Here is a 24,548-nt window from a genome sequence, read left to right on the forward strand (position 1 = left end):
GGGGGGGGGGGGGGGGGGCAGCCAGTTCCTCTGATACAGTAATGCTACCATGGCTGTGGCCTTAGGAAAATGGCTGGGCCGTTTGAGTTCTAGTTGGGAGCTGAATTCATATCTGTGTTGTGTAATGGCTACTCCAGCCCTGCTGTCTCACAGGAAACATTGGGATTTGTTTTTCTTCATCCACCATAAACTCCACTGATAACAGGAGCCAAGGACAGAGCAGGAAACATCATCTTGTGAAGTGCTTTGCAGCCCCAAATGAGAGGATGCCAAATACTGAGTTGTGTGTGGTATTGGAGCGTAGCATCGGTTCTGGTGATCTTTGGTGAAGTCACGCTGGTCGGAACCTCAAATGTTTGTGACTTGTTTTCATCAAAAAAAAGAAGAAGAAGAAAAAAAAAAGAAAGAGAGCTATCCATGGAGGATTTCAGCTGGAAGGACATGTTGAGAGCTTTTAGACTTCTGGCAGAGGGATATAATCAAAAACACTGCTTGCTCTGCTGCTAAAGCTGCGTGGCTTTGTGATTCTTCAGCTCTCCTCTCCATCTGCACCTCTCACCTCCCCCCACCTCCACTCACCAGTGAAAAAAAATTACATTCTTGCCTCAGCCAAGTTGACCCTGCGTTTGATTGATGTGGGATGACATCACTGGATTTGCGAGTGTGAGGTGAAATGTTTGCACAGACACGACACAGCGTTTTTTACTCCTGTACATGTTCTGTCAGAGCCATGTGGCGAGCACTCACACCCAGCTCCCTGTGAAGCCCGGGGATCCTTCTGAGCCTTTTCTCTCTCTGTTGTTCCATTAACCCCGTCTTTCCTCATTCTTTCTTCCCTTTTTCTCTTTCTTTCTTTCTTTCTTCCTTTTTTTTCCTTTTTTCTTTTCTAATTTTTTTTTCTTCCTCTCTTTCTCCTTCTTAACACAACTCACCTCTGCTACTGTTTACTGCACTGGCACCTACACTGAGTTCACACACACACACACACACACACACGTGCTCACACGAGTGGTTTAGGTCAACTATCTTTAACTGCAGGTCTGCTCATGTTCTCCATGTCGCACAAGCTAAGTTTATCTATTCATCAATCAGCTTAAGGCTGGAATAAATCATATCACGGTCGGGTCTTAGTCGTGTGTTCTGTTTAAGCTGTGTTTGTGTGTGTGAGTGTGTGTGTGTGTGTGAGAGAGAGAGGGGCCTGTGGTTGTGATGTTCTTGGTGTAAGCTACATGATGGCAGTTGCTCCATGTTCTTGTTCTTGTTATCTACACTGTTTGCTCTGTGTCTCACTCTCTGGTCCTGTAGGGACTTTGCTGGACCGCAGGCAAACGTCTTCATCTTTAAGTCATCCTCAGCTTTTCCCCAGGCTTGACCGAGTTTCAGTGCTGTTCTGGATGTAATAAAGATTCAAACTGATGTTTTTTGTTTTTTTTACTCCTCCCTCCAAACGGTCACTGAATGTGAGAGCTGCCATGTCTGTCACTGACGTCTGTTTCCCTGTTTATTTACATGTCCAGTGGGTTTCATGACTTCCTGTTTCTCTGTGGTTTCCAGGGAGACATCCAGCAGCTAATGATTGTAGCAGACCACCGTGCTGCCTATGACTACTGCGAGCACTACAGCCCTGATTGTGAAGTGGCGATGCCTGACCAGCCTCAGAACCAGGACCCCAACACTGATGATGATGTGAGTGACATCACCTTTTTTACACTCTCCTTTGGCTTTAATAACAAACTCTCGGCTTTCTTTTAAAATTAGAAAACAAATATATAAACTCGATAGGAATGACTTAAAAATCAGGCCCAGTTCCCTGGAGCCTCTGAAGTAGTTAAGGGTTGATCCAGCAGAGGGCACCTTGAACACAACTTAAGATTACATCATACTGTACACCCCTTTTGGACTCACTGGTAAAGGTAGAGAATGATAGTAATTATTTGGATACAAGTGTCCAATATTCAGTCCACTACAATATGATGGTATTGAATATTTGTATTTTGTAAATATATTTATGTTCAGTCAAACAGAGTGACATGTGAACTTGCATGTGTTCACTTTCAAACAGAATTATTTTACTTAACAAATGATCTTTGCAGGGGACTTATTTATTACACAAACCGTATTTTTGGAAACTTTTTTCCATTTACATACACACGTAAACATTTTTAAAAAGTAGTCCTTCATAACAGGTAAATAACCTCACCTGTTTGTATTATTAATATCTGGTGTAAACTCAGAAAAACTTTTTGATGAAAATATCTCTCAAAGATTCTACTGAAGACTGTTAATACTATTGAGAAATGATTCAGAGATGGACAGTAAACTACTGCTTAATGTGCATAACCTTTGACACCTAGGTTGCTATTTAATTAGAACGAACAATTATATTCAAAAATCAGCCTTAGTTTCCAAACTACAAAAATAGTAGGTCCGTTACCATGCCGGCCTTATACATCTGCCTTACACGAAGAAGGTCCTGGGTTGGAGCCCCTTGGAACCACGTACTTAATGGCGCCTCCAGTGGCAACTTTCCTATTAGCAGGGTTTGTGCAGGATATCAGTAAGGTTAAATATGCTGAATTTAGAATTGCCTCTAACACTGATCAGATTTTAATTTCTGTGCTGAATAAAGAGGAAAGATGGTTATTTTGGCAGTAACATCCAGGAATGATGTGATGCCTGCCTAAGCCTGCAACCTTGCACTGTGCTACTTTCCACATTGAAGAGCAATGCATGCAAATTGAAGGTGTGTCACAGAAGTGACAAGTGAGAAGATGGACAGGAAGCACTTCTTCTTGACCTGTGGGGCGTGTCAGTGTACCTGTCAGCTACGAAGAAAACCTGACCTCTTTTTTCCTGAAGAACGCTGACGGATTAATTTCTGTTTAAATCGGTGGAAAAGCAATTTGTCATCCAGACATAACATGTTGGAACAAGGAGACGCAACACAGGGTTTTAGCGAGTTAAAGTGCGTGCAACTGATCGATGGGCGGCCTGGCGCTCATGGGTGTTGGCAGCAGCACAGCATTCTTAGAAACGGTGGTTTTAGAAATTGATTGTGATTTTCTTTTCTCGTATACACTGTCTCATTCTCCGTGTGATGTGTCTCCCCCCAGAACACGGGTGAGGACCCCTACTATTATGAATACCCCTATTACGACGATGGGGATGGAAAGCTTTACGAGTCAACCAACTATAATATAACAGATTACGATGGATCCAAGGTACTTCACAGACATTTTTGTCTCGAGAACTCATTTATTCACAGCATGATTTTTATGCAAATGTTCTAAAAAGACCCTACCCTTAAATAATTATCTGTCTTTCAGACCACAGTGGAGAAGGTTCTGACCCCCGTCTCCACTAGCTCATCTTCAGGCTCATCATCAGGCTCATCATCAGGCTCATCCTCTAGCTCATCTAGCAGCTCATCTAGCAGCTCTTCATCCAGCTCCACGGGTGGAGGAGACGCTTACGGCGAGGAGACCAGTCCTTACGAAGGCTACGACGGCTACGACAGCTACGGCACCTATGAAAATGAATATGAAGACAACACAGAGGCGCCTGAGAGCGACAACACTCGACGTGTCACCATCACCAACGTGGGTACTGGGGGAAATCTGGATCTAGGTACTGGAGGAAGGGTTGACCTCGGCACCGGGACTGTGATTGAAAAGAAAGTCACCACAGGATTAGGAGGTTCAACCATCACCCTTAACAGAACATCTGTAAGTTGAAATAAATTGTTTTTAGCCAGTAATAATTATAATAAATGCTTAAAATTTGAATTCCTTTAATGAATATTTTAAAGTATTGGCACATTTACTGATGTGTTTTAACTGCTGTTTTAGTGTACTTTAACATGTGCAGTACACATAAAATATATGGAATAATATGTATTCCATATATTTTACAATTATTAAAATGTGAAAATGTGGTCAAAAATAGTTTTAAAACACTATTATTTTGACTTGGTCTAGGAGTTTTTATTGGGTTTTTTTTCATTCTGTACTGATTGCTAACCGGCTACATCCTCGTATCTGCACCTGTGTTTTTATAGGTGGGAACCCCCTACGATGACTACAACGATGGTTATGATTACAGTGACGGATCTTACACCACGGGTGGTGGAGGTGGTGGTGGTGGCAGCAGCAGCACAGTCCACATTGATGGTGGAGGTGGTGGTGGCAGCAGCAGCAGCACAATTCACCTTGGCGGCGGCGGCAGTAGCAGCAGCAGCACAGTTCACGTTAGTGGCGGCGGCAGCGGTGGCAGCAGCAGCGGCACAGTTCATTTCCCTTTGGTGGCGGCGGTGGCAGCAGCAGCGGCACAGGTCACGTCAGTGGCGGCGGCGGTGGCAGCAGCAGCACCTCCACCATCTCCATCGGCGGTGGGTCTGCCGGTGGAGGTTCTGTCTCTGTGGGAGGATCTTCCTCTGCTGGAGGTGGATCAGCCAGCGCTGGAACCGGAGGATCTGCTGGCACAGGCACAGGCACAGGCCTGGGAGCTGAGGGCGACATCGATCAAGAGTTCACCGAGGAGGACATCATAGACTATGATGACGATAACTATGGTTACGAATATGGAGATTTAGACCGCAAAACCCTCAACCCTCTGCCTGCCCAGACTGATGAATATTATGGACAGGTAACAAAATTTAAAAAAACAGACTACCAACAGTAAGAATTGTCTGATGATGATGATGGTTCTAAAGAGGACAGAGCTGATCATGGTCCTGTTTGTGTGTTTGGCGTGTAGGTCGACGGAGCCCGTGGTGAGAAGGGACAGAAGGGAGAGCCTGCTGTTATTGAGCCTGTGAGTGGCCACTCATTTCAACAAATGACTTTAACAACAGATGCAGGCTGCATGTGCTCATGCACACATGGGCGTGTGTTTATATCTGCAAATACATATGTGTTGTCCTCATGTTAACACAGTCCAAGCCTCACTTACTCACTGAGATTCCCAAGGAACTGCACACACTTGAGTTCCCAAACTTTCCCAAAGTATCAATGAGGAAGGCCTGGTCATCAGGACTTCAGCATAAACATGTCAGGAATGGCCATGCAGGGACTGTAAATAATCTGTAAACAGACCGTGGTTAATGTACAAACATGTGGGAGATGCCAGCAAAACAAAGTATGATTTTGAGTAGAGCTCGTCTCAATCCGACCGTGTGGAAAATATCAGACTGTAAGTGTAATTGTCACACGCACAGGTGAGCTAGTGAGAATGACCTCTGACCTTTGATAAATTTAAAATATCCTATACAACAGCTGCTCCACTTCAAACATCTGTCAGTGAGTTCCTCAGAGTATACATGACTGTGAGTGAGTGTCGCAGTGTTTATGTGTGTGTGAGCAGGAAGTGAATTTTCTTGTTGTCCATAGATGTGTGTGTGTGCGTACAAATCACCACCCAGCTGACGTGTAGCTCGTCTCATGTAAACATACAAAAGTGTCGCCTTTATTTTTCATAAGCAAAGTTGGGCCCATCAGTTAAAAAGTAGGCATGCAGCAGGGGGCGTCACGCATCAGCTGGGTGCAATTTTAGGATGAAAACACTTGAGGGCACAGCTTTAGAGCTCAACTGGGAAACAAAAATGAAAAAGCCCGAGATCACATACTTCAACCGAGGCTTGGATAATGTGTGTGGGTCTGTCCGCAAAGCAAGAAGCCAGGATTCACCACGGGAACAAACAAACAAAGCAATATCTCTGCAGCCACAGAGCTGCAACTATGTGTCTGTACGTCCAAACTGAGGCCACCGTCTTTTCATGGCAAAACAAAAAGAAAATTTTTATAAAAAAAAAACACTGCAAACAGTAACGTTAAAAGACATGCTTTAAGACACGCATGCTGGTTTTTAACTTTATTCCACCATCAAAAATATCTGATGATGAGATAATTACATACAGTAGTGCGAGTAAGTCAGAGGGCACGTCAGGACATCGCAGCATTTTCGTTTTCCCACAATCTCAGGCAGGATTGTTCATTAAGTCAGCAAAATCTGTGAGACTACTTTAAATTAGAGGCTGTTATTACTTTAATATTAGACACAGAAACATACATCTGCAGCCGGGCTCCATTCAGACTTTTACCCAAGATTTGTGAATCCCATTATAACCTAAAGCAAAACCGCTTATTCTGCCGTTCTGGAGTGTAATTAGGTCTCATAGAAGTCCACTTTATTACATGAATATACTGTATTCAAGGTAAAATGATTGGTTTTATGTAACTGGTTATTTAATTTAATCAAAGCCACCAAGATTTCTACTTAATCCTCCCCAACCCTGGCTAAGAAAATGTGTCTGCTGCAGCTCACAACAGTAGAAATAAGCAAAAAAACTGCTGTTTATAGCATTAGATTACATTAGATTATATTAGATTGAAATTTTTTGAAACTACTCATATTGCAGCAACAACAGCGGACAGCGGTAACGTAAAAAAGTAAAGAAAACTTAGAACAAAAATAAAGAATACCAAATTTAGTAACAAAAATAAAACAAATCAAAATCATAACAAATGGATACCACTGGTCAACAGGTAATAACTAAAAAAATAAAGGGTAAACTAAGGGGTTTCCCACAATAGTTGAAAGAATTCCAGATCACCTCCAGTGATCCAAAATGTAGTTAAAAGGCCACAAAAAAATCCAAACCTAATCCAAACCTTGATCTTACATCACTCACAGCCCTTTATATGCCTCGTAGGCGTAAATCCATCCTGAGGTTTTCACTAAAAATGAACTGACAAAGATGATGTCACTGCATTTGCTCAGATTGACTTGATTATTGCTACAAGAGAAGTTTAGAGTTTTCTGACAATTTCTGTTTTCGTTTGTTCTTAGGGAATGTTGGTGGAGGGTCCGCCTGGGCCTGAGGGTCCAACAGTAAGTCAATCCGTCTCCCTGCTTTCAATTTTATTTTTTATTTTATAATCAACAACATTTTCTATTCTTATCTCTGTCTGCACACAAACAGTAAGGACAGTCATCCGTTTGCTGGCAGTTAGAGCTGCAGACAAGACTTTTGAAGCTCAATGCTTTGGTATCTGATTCAAAGGGAGTGGCCAGTGAAGAGGAGAGAAACTGACTTTCCCAGATGTTGGCCCACTTCATTATTTATCAAGGAAGATTTTTTTTTTTTTTTTTTTTTTTTAGACACAGTTGCTCCTGACACCCTGCCGATGGAATCCCACAGAGGCCACCCATTCAAGCCTTAAGTTGTAAACAAATAGAAGAAAGAAAAAAAAAGAAAGAGCCTCAGCAGTGATTTACAGCCTAACAAGCTGTCCCATATTGCCTCATGCATTCCTTTCTCCCACATGTGACCACTTTAGAAGATAAAGGAGAAATCCTTCAGAAAAAAAGGACTTTTCTCTCATATGTATGGAAGTCATATGAAAATTTTTTTTCCTGCTTACAATAGGGTCTGCCCGGACCCCCAGGTGCTTCTGGCCCACCAGGCAGTCCTGGAGATCCTGGAGAAAGGGTAATTTTCCATTGATTTATTCCAAATTAATTCAAGAAACTAATACAGAACACGACTGCATTTCAACATCAACACATCTCTCTCTCTCTCTGTGTGTGTCTGTGTGTGTGTGTGTGCTAATCATGGTTATTTCTGTCCCAGGGTCCTCCTGGTCGTTCGGGTCTTCCCGGTGCTGATGGTCTGCCAGGACCCCCTGGTACTGTCCTGATGCTGCCTGTAAGTAATTTACAAATGTAAGAACAGGGGTTAAAAGACAGTAAAGAAACTCTGTTTTAAAACGAGTTAATTGTCAAATTTCACTCCATTTAGAAATCCTTTAAATCTTTATGGAAGTGACACTTCCCGCTGTTGTCGAAGCTCCGGCATTGTAGTTTTACGTAGAATGGACAGAAGTGTTTAGATGGACGTCCGACTCTTGTGACTTATTTCTTATGTAAATAAGTACTCTAGCAACCCCTTGTGGTGTGTTTAATAAACGCGTTAACTCTTGTTTTCAGTGTAGGCCTTGACGTGACAAAACTTTCCTATACTACCAGCCTTTTTCCACATTCCTTTGTCGAATTTTGAACTATCAGGTGTCCCAGCAGGAAGTCGTTGAAGGCTTAGACAGGAAACAAAGTAACGCAGTCTGTTCTCTGTAGCTTCAGCTGCTTTTAATATCCCAACTTGAGGCAGCCATTTTGAGGACTACTCCTCCACTAGTTAACCTTTTTGTGTTTGTCCTTTTCTCTAGTCTGGGAGGACGGGTGATGACGGGGTTGTGTGCACTTGATTGTTTTATTATTTCATTTGATTAGTTGTACAGATGTAAGTGGTGATTTCAGGGGAGAGCACTGTTGTCTGGCTGAGCCATTTGGCAAGTTGTGTCTGGACAGGAACTCGACTTGTTCTGGTGTGTCCACTGGCACACGGCGTGGTTTAAAATTCGATCCTCGGGCTCCAAGCCCATTAGAAACATGCAGTGTTGTTGCACCAGAAAACTTGCTTGCTAAAAGATTACTTCTTTTTTTTTTAAACGGCCTACTTTCTCACAAATTAGTGATGCAGCCTCTCTTAGACGTAGAAGCTTGTTCTACTTAAAAAGCAGTTCCCACTTGGGTTTTTGTTTTTGTAATTATCTGCTGCTCCTGCCAGCTTCTCAGTGTTGCGGAACATTATGTTCACGATTTAATGATGTAAAAGGGAGAAATAAAGTAAAAGAGAATGACTGAATCTGAGATATGTTTAAAAAATTCTAAATGTATGATTGGGTTATATTTATTGATGTGGAAAATTCTGATTAATATGTTTTGGATTTTGATTGGTTTTATGTGACTACACCCTTATGTTTTTATCAGCTGTTTACTCAGTTTCTAGACAAATTTGTGATGGCAACGTTAAGTGCAGTTATTTTCTGGCTTCTTGCACTACATTTGTAAACCAGTCATCCGTCAACCACCTGAGGATTTTGCTGTGAAGCACAATCCAAAATGCCTTGCCTTAAACGTTTTACCAGCAGCGGGAATATTTCTCGGGTCGCAGTGCTCCACTTTTACCACCAGATGTCAGTAGAATTCACAGCTGAAGCAGCAGATTGCGGTTGACCGAGTTTGGCGTCAGGGAGATTTTGATCGGCTTTGCACATACACTTTAAATATTTATTTTGTATCAAGATACACCAGTGTTTGTACAGTGGTGTCTGATTTAGAACATGATTAAATGACTTTTAAGTTCTAACTAGAAGGAAGTCTCACACCAGATCTGTGATTCCCTCCACAGTTCAGATTCAGTTCTGGAGGCGACGGTGGACAGAAGGGACCTGCTGTTTCAGCACAGGAGGCTCAAATGCAAGCAATCATGCAGCAGGCTCGGGTAACCACTGACAACAAGACATTTAAAAAATTCACACACACACAATAGTAATACAAAGTCATCCTTGTACTTTTTAACAGTGATCAGAATTGTTAAAACATTTAATGTGAATATTTTATGCTGGTGAGCTCTGTGCTGCATGTGCTCCCCAATCTACAAAATGTATCATTACTGTGGGGGTATTTGTTCTAGGACTTAAGCAATGCATACTTGAACGTCTTTGTATGAAATCAAAGAAATGAAAAATTGTGCACAACCTACTCTGCTTATTAAAAATATCTCATTTAAATTGTATAGGACAGATATTGCAGACACAAACCACTAGGAGATGGTTTTAAATGATTTAAATCATAAAACAATAAATATATTTAATATACAACATACGTTCCTTATTTCCTGTCTTTTTCCCCGTCAGTTGGCAATGCGTGGCCCTACAGGTCCAATGGGTCTGACCGGCAGAACAGGTCCACTGGTGAGTGTGTTTCCACATCTCAGGATGAAAACGGATTAAACACAATGACAATTTTAATCCTAAAAAGCTTCTGTTTTTTTGTTTGTTTGTTTTTTACCCAGGGTCCACCTGGTGTTCCAGGACTGAAAGGAGAGTCTGGCGATTCAGGACCCCAGGTAAAAGCTGTTGATATTTATTGTTTTTAAACAGGAAAAGAGAGTGGACAGCACTTAATGGAGAGAACGGCCGGTCCAGATGTAGTTCTACAAAGTGGTATTTTAAAGCTACACCATAGACCAGGAGTCTGTAACCTTCAACACCAAAGGAAGCATTTTCTTCATTTCAAATTCAACAAGAGTCCCAAACACATTTCAAACTTTTAAACAATGGCGGTATACATACAATATACAATACAATATACAATATATACATACAACGTATATGTTGAGTATAGCATTAAAAGTACCTAGTAAGTTATAATACATATTTATGTCAATAACAAAGCTGTGAACTGATTATTGTTCTAACTGTTGTACCACAAAAAAACAACACATTGACTATATTCATGACTCACTTAACCTTAAAATTCCACAGCTGACCTTTCCATAAGGATGAACAGTAATATTAGGTGGATTGCTGTTAGCAAGCAAGCTGGAAATTGAATGTCACATCAAATTTTTGCTGTTAGCAAGCAAGCTGGAAATTTAATGTCACATCAAATTAAATAGTTTTAACTTACTTACTGACCTGTATATTGTCAATTTTTGAACACGTGTTTTATATTGGTGCACGTTTTAGCTTAGTTTAGGTAGCACAGTTTAGCAGCACTGGAAGGTTGTACATGACTAATAAACCAAAACTCTTTTTTTCATCTTTACATAAGATACAAAGATATCTTTGTAACCTTTAACCATCTATAACATTTCATTTTTATTTGATCAGTATTTTTCCTACAGGACTTTCTTGCAGAAGAATTGACAAATGTTGTGTGTTTTTGTCAGGGACCTCGTGGGCCAATGGGATCTCCTGGACCAATGGGAAAGCCTGGCAGAAGGGTAAAAATTGTCAACAGTGAAAACAAAATTAACATGATTTCTGACACGGCTGATGTTCAGCAGTGATGTACTCTTCAGGAAACATGCATTAAACACTGTCCCCTGGTACGTTGTTTTCTAACTGTCTGCATTTTATTTTAAATAGGGTCGGTCTGGATCTGACGGTGCCAGGGGCATGCCAGGACAAACAGGTCCCAAGGTACTTTAACTACTGTTTTTAAACAATTCCTTCATACACATTTTACAGTACACTAGTTTAAAGTACTAATTCTAATGTCCTTTCTCCACCTGCTCCTCAGGGAGACAGAGGGTTCGATGGTCTGGCTGGACTTCCTGGTGAAAAGGGACACAGAGTAAGACGTTTCTTCTGGTTTGGTAAAAGATGTGTTTGTTTTGGTTGGTATCAGAGTTGAATCTAAACTGTGAACTTTGTTCTAGGGTGAGCCAGGACCCCATGGACCCCCCGGTTCCCCTGGAGAGGATGGAGAGAGGGTAAAAACAAACTCTGGTCTTCAGTTATTTATTTATCTGCATTCAAATACACCGACTGAAAAATGGAGCAGAATGTGTATCCCAACTTTTTTTGACCCACGGCACATATTTTACATTTGAAAATTCCCATGGTGCACCACCAAACCAAAATGTCTGGTATATGTAATTGACTATTATACTAGTCAAACCCAGGTCCGTTTAGTTGAACAAAACCCTGAAATACTCACAGGAATTGAAGAACAGCACACAATTAAACAGCTATGAATCCCACAGCTATGCATCTTTAATTGTCATCTGCTGCCACCTAGTGGAGGAGTATATAATTGTTCTACCTAGCACTATTGCATAGATAAACGAAGACAAATTATTTGCAGTAAATTAATAATCATTTTCAGGCAAATTAAATGAACTGTAAATAATGACGTGGCACATACCTGTCATGGCACACTAATGTGCCGCGGCACAGTGTTTGGGAATCACTGGATAAACGTACTCACTGTCATGCTGCTGCAGGATGATCAAAATGCCTGCAGAGCAGAGCTTCTCTCTCTCTCACCCAACCATTTGTCTGAATTTGACTTCCTTTCCTTCTTTCTTTCTCCTCTCTCCTTTCTCCCTATATGTTTTCATCTGAGCTCACTTTTATCTTCTCCTAATCCCCCACTCCGTCCTCATTACCAACACCTGAAGCTACCTGATCCCCTCTTTCTCAGCTTTTTGGCTGAGCCTCCTCATTATATTTTGCTCCCAGTCACACACCACTCTCCTCGGTTGTCGTTAACTGTCTGTTCCACATCCTGACCCTCTCCCTCTGTCTTCTTCAGGGAGATGATGGAGAGATCGGACCCAGGGGACTTCCTGGTGAACCAGTGAGTGATCACATGCATTACCCCTCTGTCTTGCTCTGAGAGATTGTATGTTAGAGCTGAGAATGTGGGTGCATTGAAGAGAAGTCACGCTGTGTGATAGAAGCATAAATCACTCGCAGACGGTGGAATCTGCTGTGTTCATAGAAATTGATTTTTCTTGATTGCTGTATTGTTTTGAAGTAGATGTTGTTCCGATCTAGCTCTTTTTTTTGTGCGAAAGAATCAGCGCAGGTTAGACTTTCTTGTAGCTCACATCAAGCTTGTTAAAATCACTTCCCACTCTCTCCCTCTCTCCCCATGGAAGAGTGGGAAGACCGACAGGGAGAGAGCGTTAAAGAGACCTTCATAGATCCTGCTGTGTGTCACTCTGTCCACCAGGGTGTGCTACGTGGGTTTGAATCCACGCTAGTGGAAAAAATACTTGTTAGGTAACTGTAGCTGAGAGACTGAGCACAGATTTTCAAAGCATTGTTTGATAGCTGCGCAGAATGTGAGGGAGGAAAAAAAAAAAGGAGGCTTTTAGTTTTTTCCTGAAAATATGAGTCTGCAAAATACCCTCAAGGTCATCTGGGAAATCATGTTGTTTCCCACAGTGTGATTCAGAAACTTGATTTAGCTGAGCATGTTTAATAATTCATCCTTTGACAGCTTTGATATCATTCTGAGTGTCATTTCTTTCTTTCTTTTTCCACCCCAGGGGCCCCGTGGATTGCTAGGACCAAAGGGACCTCAGGGAGCTTCCGGCCCCCCTGTGAGTGCCACCTCCCCTACACCTCCTCACATCCACACTGCTCCCACAGATTTACTGTTCAGAGAGCAGAATCCATTTTTATCACCTCACAGGCAGCCAGAGCAACAAGACGCTGCAAACAGTGTCTACAGGGAGAGCCATAACCCAATATATGTATATCAGGCCGCATACAGTACACAAGGAGGAGCATGTGTTACTGGGTAGCACTCCAGTACAAAGAGTGAAGATTAAACTGGCTTGTTATGTAGATCGTAAACCAGTTTTAATTCAAACTGAACCGTGTGCATCAATAAAATCAAATAAACCATTTAAATGCTGCTACAGGAAGTGGATTTGTGTTGTGCTGAACGTTGCGATCATCTGTTCTGTTACAGGGCGTTTCTGGAGCTGATGGCCCGTCTGGACCTAAAGGAAATATTGTAAGTACAGCTTTTAATTGATTTAATTTGTGTACGAATGTAAATCGAATGGAAGTATTTTTTTTTAGTGTACGAATGTAAATCGAATGGAAGTAATTTTTTTTTTTTATTAGTATGGTGGTATTCAAACTACGGTGCCCATTCAATTTATGGTACCTTGGGTCCCTCTAGTGGTACGCAGGGGAATTTGTTCAGCACTAGGGATTAGTGAGTCACACAGTTGTTAAATGCTACTTTTATGTAGATGTGAGGGTTCTGGAAAAATGAACCCTGTCGTACTGGAAATAATTTCTCCTTGCATTGTGAGTTAGTACAAACTAGAAACTTAGAAGCGGCGCAGAGCACCATGTGACGCTACCAGCCAATCAAATTTACACGTCAAACTTAGAGCCGCTTCTCAGTCACATGTTGTAATTTGACTTGTCGTTAGACTTTTCAGACCAGTTCAGGACTTTGTGCCTCAAGACAAATCGAGCAACATTCCAGTTGAAAAATGTTGCTGTGTGGTCCATGATATGGACCGTTGGGGTCCATGCGTGTTTCTCTTCTCTCTGCCTATTGGACATTAGTGTTTATTGCCAAGTACATTTATACATGAAAGTAATAATGGTGCATTATAATGCAAATAAAATCAGGAAAGGACATAACACTAAAGTGTAATGTATAGATGACATATTGAACAAAAGTGAGAAATTAAGGTGAGGTTGGTGGATATTGCTTAGGAAGTCTGAATTGCCTGAATCTGCTGTTGAACTGCTGGAAATATCTTCAATTTGACGACATTAAAAAGTTAGAGAAACACTGCACTTGTTTCAGCCCGGCCTCCTTCACGCCACCTCTTGAGTCCCCTCTTTATTTCTCTGCTCTTGAACTTAGAAGCCCAGGCAGCTTTACAATCAGATGATACTTAACAGATAATGAAGAATGGACCGGTATGATTTAGACCAATTTAAGCAGCCCACAGTCCTGCCAGTTGTGTTTTTCGGGTCATTTTCCAGCAGCGTTTGGCCGTAATGAGACAAATCCATGGCTGCAAAAGCTTTTCTGTTCTGCTCTCTGTTGTTCTCGGAGGGAAACTGTTTGGCGTTTTGTACTCAGGCACTTTCTTTCATTATGGAGCAGGTGTGAGCCTAGGTGACATGTATATGTGTGTGCGGTCTACCTCCAGTCAGAGTCAGATATTGAGCAATTAATTTAAATCCTACGGCCTATTTAGCTGTAAGACGCTAATAATCCAGTGATGCTGCTGCTGGACAGCTGCAATTTGTATCTGTCTCTGGCAGCATTGGATTTTTACAGTGCATGTGGACTGGCTGTAACTCTTCTCATTCTTTAAGTCTTTTATGATCCAGTTCTCTGTGAGACTTCTAAAATTAGCTCCGTGTCTGTGCAGGGACCTCAAGGAGAGCCAGGACCACCAGGACAGCAGGGCAACCCAGGTGCACAGGTTAGTGACCCACAGGTTGTCTGACATGTGATCAGTGTGTCATCCAATACATAAGACGAACTAAGGAGGTTTTTTTTGTTTGTTTGTTTGTTTTACCCTGCAGGGACTTCCAGGGCCACAGGGAGCCATTGGACCACCAGGAGAGAAGGTGGGATTTTTATTCTTTGTACTTCGACAGGAAAAAATAATAACTGTTTCCTTTAAATTTCAGGACTTTTCAAACCTGTTTGCAACTCATTTGTTACGTCTTAAAATCAGCTTTATTAAATGTATCATTCGAGGTCCATAAGGGTGCTGCTTGAATTTGAGCATGAGAAGTGTAGGAACCCGGATCATTCCTCAATCATAATAAAACAGATAAACTAGATTTTAAACAACTATATGTATTGAACTATATTAGCAAAATTTAATTTCATATGTGCCTGGTTTTAACAAGAGGCCCAGAGCTCCTCCGTGCTCAGCCTTTACTAAAGTTAATCTGAACATTTATGTTCTTTTTCTCTCTTAAATCTCTTTCACCGACACTTTTTACAGCTGAACTGTAATAAGATTTAGTAACTCCATTAGTTAGCTTCTTATTTCTTCTAAAGGTGTTTTTAATCATTTTATCTTCACTTACTCCCTTGTCTTTACGGGATGTTTTATTTGCTCTAACATTTTACCATCTCCTAAATCTAGGGACCCACAGGGAAGCCTGGTCGGCCAGAAATGCCAGGAGCTGACGGACCACCGGTGAGTTTTCAGTCACATTCACCCCCCTGTTCTTTTCATCAACGTTTATCAATTTTAAACCTGGTAAAACCCTATGAGTAAAATTAAGAAAGATCAATAAAAAAAAAAACAAAACAAACAAATTGACTTCATCGTTAGAGTGAAACTGTTAGACTAAAGCATCACTAAGACACAGTCCATCACCAACAGGCTGAAATTGAGCACAAACTGCAGAGGCCTGAAATCAATGACAGCTCTGTCCTGGAAGGCTCAAGGTGGAACCCAAGATAGGCAGTGAAAAAATAGATGTACTGAAACACTGACACATCAGGACGTTGTTTAAAAAAACCAGGATTTAGCAAACGGCAGGAAAGAGGCGATGAGAATGCACCTTCAATCAGCTGCAGTATTTTTTTTCTTCTCCCCACACCCTCCCTCCTCGTCCTCTCGATTTCATTCTCCTTCCACTCTCACATCAGTGAAAACCCATCAAAGCCTATGCCCAGCTCCTTTGTCTCACGAGGATGAAATCAATTTCCTTCCAGGCCTTTTCTCTCTCTCTCTATTGTGGACATCCGCATGTGTATTAGATGTGTTTGTGTGCCTGTGTGTGTGTGTGTGTGTGTGTGCATATCTCAACACAGCATTTGTGGCTTTTAGAGCCAGTTATAACCATCGGTGTCTGAATAATGTGCGTTAAAGATAAAAATCTCTGTGGAGATTAAACCATAAAAGGTTTTGATTCCAATTTTCTGCTTTATGTGTCCTTCAGTTTTTTAACAGCCCGAATCTGTATTTTTTCGTGGGTGTTGTAGTATTTATTGGGTGTAATTATCCTAAGATGATAATATCATCGTACCATTACCCTTATCTTGATAACATTTCTCTGAATAATTCCCAGGGTCACCCAGGAAAAGAGGGACCTCCTGGAGAGAAAGGACACATGGTATGTTGAATTGATTTCTCTTCTTATTTAATTGCAGCTGTAAGAATGGTGCTGTGGTATTGACTATATCAAGAGCTCAACTAATCCTCTTGTCCACAGGGACCTTCTGGCCCTCAAGGACCAATTGGTTATCCTGGACCCAGAGGAGTGAAGGTACGCTGGTCATCAATGGATGAAAAGGAGTTTTAGATTCTAATCTTTATGTGGGTTTTTGTCTAAGAACTGCAGATGGACTCATTGATTTGCACCATCTTGATCCTCTTAAACACACAGTTTTTAAAGTGGTTCCCAAAGTGGGGGGCGGGCCGTCCTGAGAGGGTACTAGACTATTGCAAAGGGAGCAGGTCTAGGAAAATTAATTCTCTTATCAATAATTGTTGTGTTAGGAAAAAATATTTACTTCAATTTTTTTTTTTTTGCATTAACTCTTTATTGTAGTCTATACATTAACATTTGAACAGTTTAAAATGCTGTGAAAAAACAGCATCAATTACCGTCATGTTATATTAGGCAATGGACGGAATGGTTAAACAATCCAACTAATGATTTGGAGGAATCAGAGCATTAGGAGCCTAGGAGAAATGCGTCTTCATCCCCATCACTAGGGGGCGCTGCAGGGAAAAGAATTGTGAACTACTGGAATAAGTTATCTCTATGTTTCTTTACTTTTGTAATAAAGTCATTTTAAGTCATATAATTCATTCATCTACAACTAATGAACTCAGGAGTTAAACCTCATCAAATTCAGTAAATTCCCATTAACGACACTGATGGTTCACATCTTCCTGTCAAACTGGGACACTCTCCTACATAATTCAGTAACTGCCCTGTCCTTTGTCTGCTGTGCACTGCGTTAGCCTGAAACATCTGTCTGCTCTTGCATCACAGGGAGCCGATGGTGTGCGCGGCCTTAAGGGAGGCAAAGGTGAAAAGGTAAGAAAGCTCTGGCTGCTGGCTAACTGTTGTGTGAAAGGTAGACGGAAGAATGGTGGAATCCATCAAACACCATACTTTTAATTAGATTGAATACTAATAGCAGTGGGGATAATGATAACACCGATGGTGGTCTTTTACAAAAATCTTTTATGCTAATGCGGAGCTCAGTGAAATCCTTTAAAACTCCTGCGCCGCAAGAGCAAAACTCCCATTATGAGTTTCTATGGCAACCAGGGGTTCTGGCCAACATTCTCATGTCGGCGTGTGTGTAAGTGTATGCATGCACAAGTACAAGACAAATGAGCTCTACATGTGTGAGATTCAATTATTTTCCTTTATTAGATCCTCATCCTTCCTTATTCTGTTGTCAGGGAGAAGACGGCTTCCCTGGCTTCAAGGGAGACATGGGCATCAAGGGTGACCGGGTGAGTTGTTGTCGATGTGTCACACCTCCAGAAAGGTAAAAAAAAGAAGAAAAAAAACACTTTAAGACAACTATAACTTCTGCAGTGTGCTCGGGGAGCAGGCTTTGTCGGGGTTGACCTTTATTCACTACCCCATATGGGTCCACGTTTCTGTCTCCCGTGGAATTGTGGGTAATGAGCAAACATAAGGTGTTGTTCTGGTTGCCAGCTGTTAGCTTGTGCCAGTGCGACGGTGTTTACGTGAGCAGTTTGTAGATTTCCTTCTATTCCCATGTTCCACCTTCCCAACTGCAGCGGCTCTCAGGCCTGCAATTGACAAGTCAACCACTGGGGCGCGTCTGAGTTCCCTAAACTGCATTAGGAGTTCACACTGTCAAGGCTTGGCCATGCCTGTTTTTGTTGTTTGTTTTTAACAGTTAAAACATAACTTACATCACGCCCTACAAATATCAAATCGTCAACCCGTCGTCTGTAACTGAGTGGAGACAGGAAAGAGAAATCAATGACACTTTAAACCCCTTCAAACTCAAGGAAGGGACGCAGAGCTCCAGCCTCGAAATCCAGATGAAAGCAGAGAGACTTGAAGAGACCCTCTGCTGTAGAGGTGTAGAGATGTGCATGGACTGGAATCCAAATGACCGAGTTTCAGGAAACCCTACAGAAAGCGTATCTGGTTGTTTTTTTATGTGCCTGCGCACTGCACACCCTTTAGCTGGATAGCTGTTTTACACCGAGGCGTCTGTGCTGCAGAGGCTGCTGTCAGACTGAGTTTGTACTCCATCATTGAATGTGTGTCCTGCTAGAAGGAGGACGCACTCACAGAGAGGAGCCGTAATAGGATCACTAACTGCTCTGAGAGGAGAGGCAGCCAATGAAAATAACTACACTCTCACACTTCAAAGGGTGAGATGACTTACATGAAATGGCCAAGGCTGGAAAACTCTGTACACAACTCCACGTGTAGTACTTACAAGTATTACTGAAAGTGTTGTTGTAATCTTACCAAGAAGGAACATTCGTTTGTAATACAACAAGGTGGTTCCATAGTGTGCCTTACACGTCTGCTTTACACTCAGAAGGTCCTGGGTTCGAGCCCCAGAGGAACCACATACTTAACGTCGCCTCCTGTGGCAGTCTGTGTGGGTTGCAAGGACTCACACTGTTAATTTCCCCACTGTGGGATGAATAAGGGACTAATATATTTTTTTAATATTATAACATAAGTAATTAAATTGATTTTTCAACAACAACCCAAAATAAATCATGAAACTACCACATATGACAAAATCTTAAATTAAGTCTAAAGTTTTTTCTTCTTGTTTTTATTTTCAGGGAGAACTTGGAGCAGCAGGACCCAGAGGAGAAGACGGTCCAGAGGGGCCAAAAGGTCGTTCAGGGCTCCCCGGAGATGCTGGTCCTCTTGGACCAAATGGTGAAAAGGTACAGTCCAAATGTTTAAATCACAAAAACATATTAATAAGACATTTTCTTTTACAAGAGTATTTAAACACATTTGTTTTATTTTGTATCAACACATTTTGTTCAGTCTTGGATGGTGATATGAGCTCTGTCTGAGCAGCAGTCCATTCAACTGTTCCTACTGCTAAACCAAATGGGAACAGAGAATAAATTCAGTACTTTTTTTTTATTTTTGGAAGAACACTGTGACTGAAAACATTGCATCTATTTTCTCACCTGCTTAAAACCATAAGAATTACACGATTACTTTCACTATCGTCGAGCACATCTTTCACCAAATGCTATCAGCTACAACCGCTTATTTACTCTGAGTGAGAATTATGCAAATCTGTGGTGACACCTCACATTGTTCACAGCTGCAGAGCTGTGGTGTGAAGTAAATGTGTCGTCCTTGTAGATTCCTCCTCGTAACGAAGTACTCGCCGAAGCAGAAATACTAGAGCAATGATATTTACATTACAGCAGGTTTTTTCACAGGCACGGATGAACACGCCGGTTAGCGTGCGCACGGCACATGAGTCAACAGCTGAAGCATTTTCATATTAATCTCAGTCTGTGCAGCAGCCAACGTTCCCACATCTTAGCGCCGAACAGGCTCTTATGAATATTGTTGTGTGAAGCAGGTGCTCGTGCTCATGCTAATGTAGCGCACAACAGCTGGAACGGGACTAGCAACATCGTAATGGTTTACGTTCACAGCTGCACTAATGTAGCATAAAATAGACTCGATGCATTTGGCTTGTACTGAAGTCAGCAGAGATTTTCATCAGGAGAGTCAACTTCATAGGACTTCCATCGGGGGGCGTTTCATCATTACACATTAGTAAACAAACAAAGAAGTCAGGTGTAAATGGAGCAACAGTGTACAGGCTAATGCTAATGCTAAGCACCAGGCAGAACAGAAACAACAAAGATTTCGTAATAACATGAGCAACACAAACATGATTCACACTTGAACCAAACCAACACCAGTCTGGAGGAGATTTTTGTTTGCTTATTTGATTACTTCATTTTTGGCAAAAGGCATTTGTCGTTAAAGGCTTCTGAGAGAATTGTGAATCTTTAGACAGACTTGTTTAGAGACTCCATGCTGTTACAGACGTCATCACATGGACACAGCGGATGAACTACTCAGCTAAGGTCTCTGTGACATTGCCAACAGTACAAAAAAAGTGAATAATAAAACCATAGTAACCTTAGAAACACAGTTTAATCTGGATTCCTTCATCAGCACAAATATCAATTATGCTACATGAGAAATTAAAAACTCCATTTTGTGGCCAGGTTCTCGTCAAACTTTAACCCAATATAACAAACTCTTATTAAAAAAACACTATATTTCCTGGATAATGAAGTAATAAGTCTGGTCTGACATTGACCATTCGTTAGCTGTAGTGGTGGCTTTGGCAAGGATAGGGACAAGATAAAATGTCAGCAGAAGCCAATCAGGACGGAGACTGTGTCCTGGACACACACACACACACACACACACACTGTTAGTAGGCTGGAAATAGTTTAAAAGAAATTGCAGTGTTTGAGCTTTTTGTTTTATTATTGCACCATAGAAACCACGGCTGGTTCCACTTTATCCAAATTAAAAGCCAAAGTTGGTACATTAGAGTGGCTGCTGAATCAGCTTTGACCAACAACATCTATTTTTAGCTAATTTTTTTTTGTTTGTCTTTACAGGGTAAACTTGGAGTTCCTGGATTGCCAGGATACCCAGGAAGACAAGGACCTAAGGTAAGGACTTTTACGTTACTAAAACATAGGTTCTGTCTGAGGTTAACACTTTTTAATGTTAGTAAAAACTGGATTAGAGGAAATACTGTGCACTCATGATTTTACATCTCATCTAAATACTTCACGCATACACACTGGCTGCCTCCTTCACCTCTGTAGTGTAAATCACATGAAGAATATTTTTATTGACTCCTGTGGCGGCAGAAAAGCAACACTTTTCCAATATGAGCAGTATTGTAATTCTTTGTTTGTTTCCCAGTCAAAAGACATTTCTGGGTCTAATCCATTATACACAGGCAAACATAAGAAATAGAACATTTTTACCCTCTGGCTTTTAGGAAAAGGCTTGTAAAACAAAATTCAGCAACTGTTTCCTGGTATTTCTACCCCAAGAATACAGACTATACTTCATCACAGAAGAAAACTTCACGTTCTTCTCTTTTCAGTCCCTGATATTATCCCTAGATCACAACACTCTTTTTACAGCCTCTGAAGGTCCGAAATATACACCTGCCATGTGGTGTCAGCACTCAGTACACACCAGTAATCAATGTCCCAATTCAATTTTTTGCAAAAACCAACAGGAGTACAATGAAGTACTGTCATTGGTGTACTCGTCAATATAATATTAACATAATACCAGAACAGAAGACTATTTTAATCCAAAAGGGAAACAAATATTTCGCATTAGACAAAATAACAAAACTATGGATAAAGTAATTATAAATAATTTTCTGCATACTTTACATACAGAAAGCTGAACAGAAAGTGGGCGGAGCTTTAACCCAAATTGGCCATTTCAATTTAAATCACACTTTCTGTAGTCAACACACCAATAAAAGAAAAAGCTTTGATTAAACCTACAATATTTCACTGAGTTTAATAAGTCGTGCACATGTCCGACCATAAACAAGATACATAACATTTAAGGCGTGTGGCTGAGATGACTAACGGCTGTGTTTCTCACACACAGGGATCACAAGGTTTCCAAGGTTTCCCTGGTGCCAACGGAGAGAAAGGAACACGGGTATGTCAGATCCACTTCAGATTATACTTCATATTTCTAAAAAAACACAAACATTGGATCAATATTGTATCAGTGTAGCAGAAGAGATTCCCTCCTGTCCGAGCTGAAGATTTATCATCGTAGAGGAAGTTACATGGCTCAAAAAAAAAAATTTTAAAAATCTGTCTTTAAGTGGGAGACAATGGTGGACTCTCTTCTTTCCTCGCTTCCACAATTCATGTCATACCACGTAAAGCAATGTTTATTACTCAGTGGTCATCCAGCAATGTTTCATTCTTCCCTGTTTAAAGGATGAGCCATTAGCCTGCCTGCAAGAGTAATGGTTTGTCAGCAGGACGCAGCAGGGCACACAGAGTATTTAATCTCTACAAAAACATCTGAGAAATTTATGAATCCTAGCTGCCAACCTGAGGAGAAAACATCACTTGTTGAAACTTTCTAGCCTTTTAAAGGGAGAAAATAATGTTGTTGTTGTTTTTTTTTAATTTATGATGTTTATACCTTCTGTTGTTTAGATTGTGCATTGTTGTTTATCAAACTGGGAGTGAGTAATGGACGCAGCGTAAGAGCAAATCTGTGATGAGTTTGACCGAGATCGTTTCTCTATTAAGGAGATTAAAGGGAGCTACTTAAAGGCCTGGATCTGTTGAATTGTTGTTGTCTGTAGGTGTGGTGGTAAAAGCTTCTCCACTCATCTCTGTGTGTGTTCTGTGTGTCTGCAGGGAACAGGAGGAAAGCCTGGCCCACGTGGACAGAGAGGACCAACGGTAAGTCTTACTCAGCATCTAATGTTTGTATCCAGATGGCACGGGCTTGGCACCCAAGTCAGAGTTAAGGAGTCCAAACTGGCCCAATTATGAACCGTTCACTGTCAACAATGTCAACGAATTTAATCTCGATGTTCTTCCAGGGCCCTCGAGGAGAGAGAGGACCACGAGGACCAACAGGGAAAGCTGGACCAAAGGTGTGTGACATACATTTGATTTAGAGCTAGACCCAAAAGAGTGTGTGACATACATTTGATTTAGAGCTCCCAAAAGTAACATCATAAATACAAGTTAACATAAATAACCTTTAGCTTCAATATTGTTATGATGCTCAATTTACATATGCACCACCAGGTGGCGCAGCAGTAACATTCGGATGGCAAAAAGAAAAAAAGTAAAATTTCCTTTAAATGACAATGAATGCCTCTAAAAGTGAACAGTGCTGCCGTCCTGACTCATGGTGACATTTATTGGAGAATTTGGCCTCTGTATCCATGACGTACTACAACATTATATAATGTTAATATATGTTCATGTTAATGTACAGAATATTCTGGAACATATTTGCCAACTGTTATATTTAAACAAGACTAATCCAAACTTTAATAACCAACATTCACAGTAGAACAGACAGGAAATGTGTGATTCATTTTCCATTACATTATGAGTTCATTACATTAAATATATAAACTAAATTGACAGCTGTAATTGTAATTACCTTATTTATTGAATATAAAACTGCAGCTTTTTTTTAGATTTTAAAAACATTGGCAGCAGTACCCAAATTCACCCTGTACTATTACACTACTAGTTGCAGATATTGTAATTAGAAAAGCCAAGCCATATATTTCCTAGTAATGGGGCACACATGCTTTTTGAAAGTGAGTTCCTCAGGTTGTTACTTCCTACCAGTCTGCTGCTCTCCACAATAAATATATTATATCATTTATATATATATATATAATAAATGTGTGTATATAATATAAATCTATATGTATGTATTTATATTTTGGTGTACAATTAAGAACTATGTAATTTAACTCATCGATGGAACCTGTTGACTGGTTGATATAAGATATAAGTTTTTCTGCAGTTGCATCTCTTCAACATTTCTGTTCATTTTCGTTTCTTTTTTGTACTTCTAGGGTAACTCAGGAAATGATGGCCCACCAGGACCCCCCGGTGAGAGGGTATGTAACCATCACCGCTGCTGCTGTCCTGTCAGTTGGACCGCCCACTTTCAACACACCGTGTCATTGACCAGAATTCTTCTTCTTTTTCAGGGTCTGCCAGGACCTCAAGGACCAACAGGCTTCCCTGGACCAAAGGGTCCTCCTGTAAGTACAGCGCCATCAACTGTTCAGGGTGTTTGTGTACAGTGTGATGTGGTGTAGCTCTGATACCATGGGTCTGTGGTTCTGTTCCAGGGACCTTCAGGTAAAGACGGACTTCCTGGACATCCTGGACAGAGAGGAGAGACTGTGAGTAAACTGTCGATATGTATATATTAAATATATATATATGTATATATTTTCACCATCTCTGCAGCATCAGTTGTTGACAGTTGTGTTTGTTTTTCTCTGTAACCAACAGGGGTTCCAAGGCAAAACTGGACCTCCTGGTCCTCCAGGTGTAGTTGGACCTCAGGTGAGTCCCTTTTTATATACTTTTTCAAATATAAACCAAAGCA

At 41.0% G+C, this 24,548-nt stretch overlaps 1 protein-coding gene across 1 annotated transcript in view; it reads left to right on the top strand.

Moving 5' to 3' along the window:
• The window catches only part of col5a1 (procollagen, type V, alpha 1), a 75,400-nt gene that overhangs the window by 29,564 nt on the left and 21,288 nt on the right, over window positions 1-24,548 (top strand). Inside the window, exons 5-39 of the mRNA XM_025062080.1 lie at window positions 1,555-1,686; window positions 3,114-3,221; window positions 3,327-3,725; window positions 4,058-4,247; window positions 4,298-4,644; window positions 4,756-4,812; window positions 6,847-6,888; window positions 7,427-7,489; window positions 7,631-7,705; window positions 9,248-9,340; window positions 9,756-9,812; window positions 9,914-9,967; window positions 10,793-10,846; window positions 10,992-11,045; window positions 11,146-11,199; window positions 11,285-11,338; window positions 12,163-12,207; window positions 12,905-12,958; window positions 13,333-13,377; window positions 14,771-14,824; window positions 14,928-14,972; window positions 15,503-15,556; window positions 16,437-16,481; window positions 16,581-16,634; window positions 17,370-17,414; window positions 17,789-17,842; window positions 19,175-19,282; window positions 21,011-21,064; window positions 22,038-22,091; window positions 22,814-22,858; window positions 23,002-23,055; window positions 24,004-24,048; window positions 24,142-24,195; window positions 24,286-24,339; window positions 24,452-24,505. Of these exons, the coding sequence (XP_024917848.1) occupies window positions 1,555-1,686; window positions 3,114-3,221; window positions 3,327-3,725; window positions 4,058-4,247; window positions 4,298-4,644; window positions 4,756-4,812; window positions 6,847-6,888; window positions 7,427-7,489; window positions 7,631-7,705; window positions 9,248-9,340; window positions 9,756-9,812; window positions 9,914-9,967; window positions 10,793-10,846; window positions 10,992-11,045; window positions 11,146-11,199; window positions 11,285-11,338; window positions 12,163-12,207; window positions 12,905-12,958; window positions 13,333-13,377; window positions 14,771-14,824; window positions 14,928-14,972; window positions 15,503-15,556; window positions 16,437-16,481; window positions 16,581-16,634; window positions 17,370-17,414; window positions 17,789-17,842; window positions 19,175-19,282; window positions 21,011-21,064; window positions 22,038-22,091; window positions 22,814-22,858; window positions 23,002-23,055; window positions 24,004-24,048; window positions 24,142-24,195; window positions 24,286-24,339; window positions 24,452-24,505 (2,850 nt within the window). The remainder of the gene's footprint in view (window positions 1-1,554; window positions 1,687-3,113; window positions 3,222-3,326; window positions 3,726-4,057; window positions 4,248-4,297; window positions 4,645-4,755; window positions 4,813-6,846; window positions 6,889-7,426; window positions 7,490-7,630; window positions 7,706-9,247; window positions 9,341-9,755; window positions 9,813-9,913; window positions 9,968-10,792; window positions 10,847-10,991; window positions 11,046-11,145; window positions 11,200-11,284; window positions 11,339-12,162; window positions 12,208-12,904; window positions 12,959-13,332; window positions 13,378-14,770; window positions 14,825-14,927; window positions 14,973-15,502; window positions 15,557-16,436; window positions 16,482-16,580; window positions 16,635-17,369; window positions 17,415-17,788; window positions 17,843-19,174; window positions 19,283-21,010; window positions 21,065-22,037; window positions 22,092-22,813; window positions 22,859-23,001; window positions 23,056-24,003; window positions 24,049-24,141; window positions 24,196-24,285; window positions 24,340-24,451; window positions 24,506-24,548) is intronic.

The sequence above is a fragment of the Cynoglossus semilaevis genome, chromosome 14 (genome assembly GCF_000523025.1).
Source record: "Cynoglossus semilaevis isolate Cse_v1.0 chromosome 14, Cse_v1.0, whole genome shotgun sequence".
NCBI classification, from domain to species: domain Eukaryota; kingdom Metazoa; phylum Chordata; class Actinopteri; order Pleuronectiformes; family Cynoglossidae; genus Cynoglossus; species Cynoglossus semilaevis.